The 8124-nt window shown below is 39.0% G+C and overlaps 1 protein-coding gene across 1 annotated transcript in view; it reads left to right on the top strand.

Moving 5' to 3' along the window:
- LOC137991649 (eukaryotic translation initiation factor 3 subunit G-like) overlaps positions 1–4559 on the top strand; it is a 10412-nt gene extending 5853 nt beyond the window's left edge. Inside the window, exons 7-8 of the mRNA XM_068836702.1 lie at positions 409–437; positions 1239–4559. Of these exons, the coding sequence (XP_068692803.1) occupies positions 409–437; positions 1239–1260 (51 nt within the window). The 3' untranslated portion in view covers positions 1261–4559. The remainder of the gene's footprint in view (positions 1–408; positions 438–1238) is intronic.
- The last annotated feature ends 3565 nt before the right edge of the window (positions 4560–8124 follow it).

The raw sequence follows: 8124 nt of genomic DNA, 5'->3' as shown, positions 1-8124 counted from the left end.
CCGAGGTCAAGATTCTCCCATACAGACCGACCTAGCTCGGTTAATAAGATGTTTATTATATGGCCAAACAAGAACAATTTAATTTGTTTAATGTAACTGGTTTGTACTAACTGACATTTTGCCTGCGAACGGCGATGAGTGGCGATGAGCTGAACTTAAATCTGTCAAAGTTTGTTCGTCATCCTCTCTTTTGTCATCATGCTGTTTGGCACTGCCATAAATAAATATTGGTAGAAGAAAATACTCAATATTTTTGCATTTCAGTTTGCATCTTTTCACCGCAAAACATTACCCGTGTAAATGCCGGTCTAGATGGGAAAATCTAGACCGCGGTCAATATCGATTTTATCCAATCAAATTCGTGAATTTTGTAGTTCCCAGTCCTCGTGAGACGGAGCCATATAATAACATCTCATCTTAAATGTGGAGTGGGCTAAGTCAGTGGATTTTTTAAAAAAATCGGCATTGTTTTTTACTAGTATTTTAATTCTTGGCCTAGGATCACTAAACAGGCAATCAGAAAAGTCCTCGTTGGCATAAAGAGAGAGAACGGAGAAGATATGAAAACCGCATGCGCAGAGCGAGTAGAGCCACAGCCATTCTTTTCCCCAGTTAAAGTGGCCCTGTGACTAAAAAAATCATTTTTTTTTTTTAGATTTCAAAACTAAGTTAACTAAACATTAAGCGACCAAAGATTTTAAGCCTCTATTTCAAAAAGACACCTGTTTATTTTACTGGGATTTTCCTATTTAATGGTCAGCCATTCTTGAGAGAGCTGGATCGACGAGAAGATGACGGCTCATTAGTGTAAGAATGTAATGCGTGTGTACGCCGCAGAATTAATGTGCAGCACGGGACTTTCAGACTTTTAAACTCGCGTTTTGCGTATATAATAATCTGCATTCACGAGCTGAGATTTAAAGCTAGTGAATAAATGACATCACTTTCCCCTGGATCCAACTCTTTGAGGACCAATCGGTCAGTTTTGGACGTGAGTAATTTGCCTATGGATAAAAATCAAAGCTCAAAATTTTGCAATTAAGATTTTAAGCAAACAAACGTTCAATTCAGAAGAAAAAAAAGGAAGTGATTTTCTTTTTAATCACAGGGGTACCTCAAATGTATTGTTCTCTTCCAATCTCGGCCTTGTCGACGTCGTAGTTTCTTAAGCTCCATAAATCGTAATCGGGTAAAACATTTCGTAATCTCTTAATAGTTGTTTTCTTTTTCCTTTACAGACCTTCTACGAATCAACAGTAAATGCGCATTTTAACTTGATACCTGGAAAGTGAATTAAAAGTGTTGCTCTCTGTTTAGAATTGTTTTGCTGATGATCCCTTTGTTTGTTTTTGTTTTTGCTTTTGTTTTTGTTCTCTTGCTTTGAGCATGATTGCGTATATGACGCGAAACAAAAGAAAACAACAAGAGGTTAAGCATTGCGTTTGCGTTTGGCTGAAATTTGGCTTTGCCAAAATCTAAGAAAATTGTTTGATATCTTCAGTCCCATTTCTTGCATATTAACTACACTCAGATATCTAGCAAAAGACAAGTTAAAATGATGGAATTTTCAGGCTTTACTGACCAGCGACAGTCTTCGAAACGTGATGCTAAATCTCTCCAAGACATTTAGCCAGCCACAACACGATGACACAGATTTCAATCTTAATACATGATACTCAGCCTATGTCAGTATAAACCTTTTTATATCCAAGCTCCAACGAGTCTCCTGTAGTTGAATGGTAGTGCATCCGCGTTGGTAATCGATAAGTAAAGTAGACGCTCCATGAGCGTAAGCTGGGTTGCCTATGGTACGTGTTACACAAAAACAGAAGGCACTGAGTTGGGTGGTATTGAACTGCAGTGTTCCAGTAATTTTTTTAAAGGGGGAGGGTGATGTAGACCGTTTGTGGGGTCACCTACAGGTCATGCCAGCAATGGCCCTTTGGCTCACATGTTCACGCGTTGAATTTTGTAATGTCGTGTCCCGTCTTGAGGTCTTATACTTTTTAAAACTTTGGTAATAAATTCAGTTCAAAGATAACAAAAGACGCTCTTGAGTGAAGCTCACTCGTTTCTTCGTTAAACGGGCTATGTCACTCAAAATGATATAATCCATGATTGGGGTGCAGTGATGGCGCAGTGACGAGAGCACTCGATTTGATTTGTGTTAATTGTTAATTTCAGTTTACAGTATCCCCAATTAGCCCTAGAACGAATAGACACTTGATATGTTACTTTCCTTTCCTTTTTTCCCAAAATGCCCAAAAAATAGGATGAAACATTGCAAGAACCACTTAAAACTGTCGAACGACATAAAAAAAAAAATACTCCAAAACGAAAGAGCAGCATGGATGGACATATATGTACAAGATTGAAACGGATTACATTTGGGTAATCTTGAAAAAAGACGGCCCGACGTTTTTCAAATTATGACAAATCGCCTGGTTAAAGGTCGTTTGTGACGTAACGGTAAAGGAATTCCACATTACCATTCTCGTGATTAACTAAGATTTTCCCGAAACACTCAAAAATAACGTGACCTGGCCCCTTTTAATAAAAGAGTCCGCAAAAAACCAACTGCAAATTGCTCTAACGGACGTTTTCCTGCATGTCATGCATGTCTAGAGTTGCACTAAGCAAACGTTTATGCCACACACTAAGGAAGGACTGAACGTGTTGGTTCCGCTTCATCCAATTAACGTTCCATTCTCAAGCTCCATTAAAGATCCACTAAAACGCCTTTCGCGTTACAATGACTTTGGACGCCATTGCAGGTTAATTAAATGTTCTCCTGTGTCCACCAGAGAAATCTACGCATTACCCCAGCCCCCTTAAACCAAACAAAATACGCAAAGAAGACTGTGCACAAAGACACTACTAAGCAGGTGAGTTGCAGGCAAGACTTTTCATGATACGGAAAAAAAAGTTCGGAGAAATGAAACGCAGATTCCGACTGGGTTTGGCAACCCACTTAAAAAAAAAAAAAAAAAAAAAAAAAAGAAAGAAAGAAAGAAAGAAACACTGGTTTTAACAAGCAAAGTCAAGAGCTTTCACTTTGCGTTCCCCATACCTGCGTTGTTTCTTTGCAGTTGTCCTCAAAACAACGTAGTCAAATAGCCAAGGATGATGTGAACAGACGGCGATAATTTTCTCTCGCTAGCTATCAATGCCGTTTGTACCAGTTTAACTCCAGAACGGTTGCCTTACAATTAACCTACATTACATGAGTTGCTGGTACGGTAATGAAAAAAAATCTTAACAATAAATTAAAATCGTGTTTTCCGTTAATCTTCTTGTTCTCGTCTACGCCGTCATCCTCTAAGGTCCCTAATGTGCTTACCTTGCCTAGAAATAGTGATTAAGAAGGAGCCTCATTTCCTCATGTTAGTTGCGTATATTTCTGTTTCTCTCCCCATACAGTTGCACTTTTCTGTGAATCGCTTTCGAAAATTGAAATAGATTAGGAATGGGTCGACGGCGCTATCCCTAGGGATTGACTAGTCCGCCGATTTCAGGATGAGACTAAACTGTTTAAACTTATTAAGATCTTCAGATCTTGCATGGTATTCTCAGTGTTACCTTAGGCCAGCAGTGCCAGCGATTGACTAGCTTACGGACGCCGTTGATGTATGTGCAGGATTTTATAGAATGCTAAGCGGTACTTTTGGCTTCTCAAGCAGTAAACAAAAGGATTAAGAGCAGAGTCACACGCCAGAATTAATTGAACCCAAGGAAATGCTTGTTTATACTTTGTCGAAGTAGGGTTGGCGAATATTGGGAGCAGAAGCGTCGGCAACCAACTAATTGTATAGATCCCCACCACTGTGAAAATTGTTCTTGCTACTTTTTTTTCCACTGCTACACTGTCCGAGATTTGAGTCGTTATGTCCTGAATTCTGTTCTCCTGACGTTTCGCCGTGACAAATAAGTAAATGTGCATTGCTATCGTGTTGAATAGTATAATGCCCGAGTAGAATCCAATGACATAACTGGAGATGAGGTCCGCCGTGATTAAAGCTCCTAATGTCATCGAAATGATCCAGACTACTGCAATTGATATGGCAGCATGACGTTTTGTCACCACAGCAAGGTATTTGAATGGAAATCCTATTGCAATAACTCGATCAATTGTGACTGCGAACAAGTTGGTTGCTGATGCAACCATGGAAATATGACCAATAAATTTTGTAGTCAAAGCAAACGTATCTTTGTCTTCTTCAGTGTTCATTTGATAAAATCGGTGAATTGACATCGGCAGAAAAAGAGTACAGACTGTAAAATCGGAAAATGCCAAACTGGTGATAAAATAGTCGGGTATTGTTCGGAGAGTGTTATTTTTAGACTGCTAAAAGGACAAGTGTGTTTGCAACGCTACCAATTAGAGCAGCCAGAGCGGATAGAATAACCAGTGCCGTTACTGATTCCGTGGAGGGAATCTGAGTGGAAGTCGCTGTCGAATCTTCCATCACGAGATGTGTTTTAACCCTTGTACAGATCCAACGTGTTGTATTAATTGCGTTATTTACTCCTGTTAGAGCCATGTGTTGGTAAAAGGAGCTTGAGCTAGGAAAGAATAAAAAAATAATATAATACCTGAACTGGTGAGTCACAATGGCTTCCAAAAATAATACACCATGAACGTAACCATGCCAAGATATTTTTAAGATGTTCTATCAAATATGCATAACATTAACTGACTACGAAAGAAATAAAGAGAAACAGATCAATTGACCGAAGCGAGTTGATTTAGTGGGCGTGCTCAGTGGAGCCGATATACCAAATAACCGCTCCGCACGCAGTTTGATGCTGGCTGGGAAGTTTAGTCTCTAAACAAATAATTTGCTGGGAATTTATTTACGAATTAATTCTTGCTGGCGGTCTTGTGTGTGAATCTATTAGTTCTTGGCTGGAAAATGATCCAGTACTCCCCCTACATGGCTCATTGCTGGTAAAACGTTTTTTCTCTTTTTTCGGATTTGGTGTTAAAGGGGCACTGTCATGAGCTGCACATGCTCGAGTTTGTTTGCTCTCGAGCCCACGGAAAATTCTAGCCGCCATCATGGATTCACGCGTGAGTCACGTATATTCGCCGGAGTATCTCCTTTGTCCACCGTGGCCCTTCCCAGAGGACACCATTTTGAAGTTGTCGATTCAACTTGAAAAAAGGTAACCGAACACTTTTCAAGTTTTCACAAGACGCTAGCGCATGCGCTTCTCGTGACAGTTTCCCTTTAATTGACGCACTTCAGATGTGAACGAAGTTCATGTACCCAGCGTGACATTTGTGTCACCGTTGAGAATTCACTAAAACATGGAACGACCTAAAACTACCTAAAACCATCTACAACCACCTACAACCACCTCAAAAGAAATCTTCAACCATCTAAAACCACCTTTGGCACAGCTTAAAATGATCCTATTTTAAACTGTGCCAAATGGCGAACCGAAACTCACTGCAAAATAAAGGAGACATTGTTGACCAGAGATTTAAAGCTGACCTTAAATGAATATGTTAGCAGCAAAAAGCTGTATCTTTATTAGTTTTTTTGTCAATTATTCCACTCGGTTGATAACTTAAATTTTGTACTAAAAGTGTTGTAGGTGATGTTGTGTTAATAAAAATTAAAAAATAAAATAAAATGAAATAAATTTATTCCACTCGCGCTTGTTGGATATGAGATGATTATAGTCAACTCGGCGCTACGCGCCTCGTTGGCTATCTGTCATCTCATGTCCAACGCGCGTTCATGGAATAATTGTTAAATAGCTAATATAATAGCTGGAGCTTTGGCTGTTTACTTAACTGATTTGAATCTTTGAATTTATTTTTCAATAGAATATTTCCCACGTGCCATAAAAAAGGTTAATCCAGTTTGCGTTTTAACATCAATTTTTTTCTAGAGTAATTTGGTATGCGTCTGGCAGACTTTGAAATGATTATTTTTTCTAGTGTAATTTCGCATCTTTTATCGATTAGATGGCCATTTTGTTTATACATCTGGCTTCTTTTTTTAAACAAATTCTACGAAAGAACCACGGCAACTAACAGCAGTTTTATAATACGGTATTTCATTTTGTGAGTAGCGTGATGTATGGTCAGAAAATTATCTCCGGGCATTATTTACACACCCCCAATATACTGTAAAAAGCGGCCGCACTTCCACACCGAAATCTACGTCTCCTACGTTTTGCGAAAAGTGTGTGGCTTTGGTATTTCGGCACTGTTGGGTGGTAAGACGGGGCCGTGATATGTTCATACACATGTATTTTATAAGCGCTCTCATAGCAAAGTGAACTCCAGATGTTTTGTTTATTACCGGCCGCCATATGATTCACCAACATGGTGTCTCCATACAAACTCTATAAGTTGCGTGAAACGCTTCGACAAATACCTTATTATAGAAAATTAACGTTTCATGAAATTATCGCGAATTTCAATATCGACACATGGCTACGAAGCTTTATGGTTAAATTTGAATATTATTTTGTTTGGAATTTGTGAGACAAACAGAATTAAGCTGTGAAATTTGACCATAAAGCCTCAAAGACATGCCTGAATACTTTTATATCTAACTTCGCATATTACTGTAAGTAGCGCGTTAACTTCCGCGTCCTTGACACCTAGCCAAGCAATAGATTTTATTCGAGCACTTTTTATTTCTCATCAATCTTTCATATTAGTAAATAGTTTATTGTACTTCAACTGCAATTTCTTCGCGTTCGCTGTGAAAACAACAGTTTACAATGTCTACTCCTTGAATTTCGGGATCATGGACACTGCGAAGAACTCTCGAACCGGCTGTACATTTTAAAGGACGATTGCACGATCATTGTTTGTATTTTGGAGTTTTACAGTTGATGTTAAAATAAATTCATTCCAGTTCTCAACAAATTCTGTTGTTTCGGTGTAGCAGACGCGTTGATTTCCCATGTTTTGAAATTTTACTCCATTTTCCCCTATTGGGAAACAAATTTCGCTTATATATAACACGAGAATTTAATTCCTATTAGGTAACTCAGAAACGCTGTACCGTGCAGACCTGAGAATTGTAAAGGTGATTTATGAATTTGTCTCCTACAAGATTCCAAGTTCTTGGCATGTAACACCCATTTCACTTTGCATCAAGCTCATGTACCTGTGTTTGCACTAACGCTTTCGACTTCGTTTTGTGTCACTTCCCTTACTTCGCTAAAAAAGTGTTCTTTTTCTTCTTCTTCTTTGAGGAACATGTGGTTGGCATTTGTGTTGCACTAACTACGCCTGACGTCGCTAGCTATCAATCGTTAGAATCGTTAAACCATAAACCATACGAGAAGCATGCTCACCTGCAGCCACGAATTTAGCGCAAACCAAAGCAGACACAACAACTACAAGATTTTTCATTGTGTTGGTTGTGAGGAGAACGTTGACGAAAACTTAGCGACGGCAACCAGAGTCACCACTGCAATTTCACCACTCAACTAGACTAGAACACCCAGAGCAAGAGTCTTTACCAAAATGAAATAGCATTGGAAAGCAGGTGTCTATTGATGCATGGAGAGATGCTATTGGTTCCAAAATGACAGCGCGAAGGCTTTGTCTGATATAATCTATTTTTGCCTTGAGCATTTCTCTCAATCACCCGGCCACTAAACATTCAACTTGAGAAAACAGGAGGCTCCATGTAGCCTATAATAATGCGCAGAACCTTAGAACTTCTACAAAATAGTTACGCAAGGCGCGCAATGCGTACATAGTCCAACACGCAATTTGAAAACATTTGCCATGCGACAACTTGAAATAATTAAACTTGAAATAATTTAGGAAAAAAGATAATGAAGCTGCATGAGAGAAGATAAAAGCTGTAACGCAATACGTCGTCTTTATAAGAAGGAAAATATCAGGCGAATAAAACAGCGAGCAGAGTCGAAAAATTATAGAGAGATTACCAAAAGATCAGAATAGTTGCAAGTATCTAGGTCCCTTTAAGCCTGTGTGTAGTGAAGAGGCGTTTCTCATTGGGAACAAAAGGCTTCGTTAAAGACATGCAGGCTTGGAGGCATCTACAGGCTTGCAACTATTCTGATCCTTTGTTAATTCTCCTTATAATTTCTCGACTCCGCTCACTGTGGTATTCACCTGAT

Source organism: Montipora foliosa, chromosome 2, assembly GCF_036669935.1.
Source record: "Montipora foliosa isolate CH-2021 chromosome 2, ASM3666993v2, whole genome shotgun sequence".
Taxonomy (NCBI): domain Eukaryota; kingdom Metazoa; phylum Cnidaria; class Anthozoa; order Scleractinia; family Acroporidae; genus Montipora; species Montipora foliosa.
The sequence above is the reverse complement of the archived record's forward strand: the minus strand, read 5'-3'. Positions and strand labels throughout refer to the sequence as shown.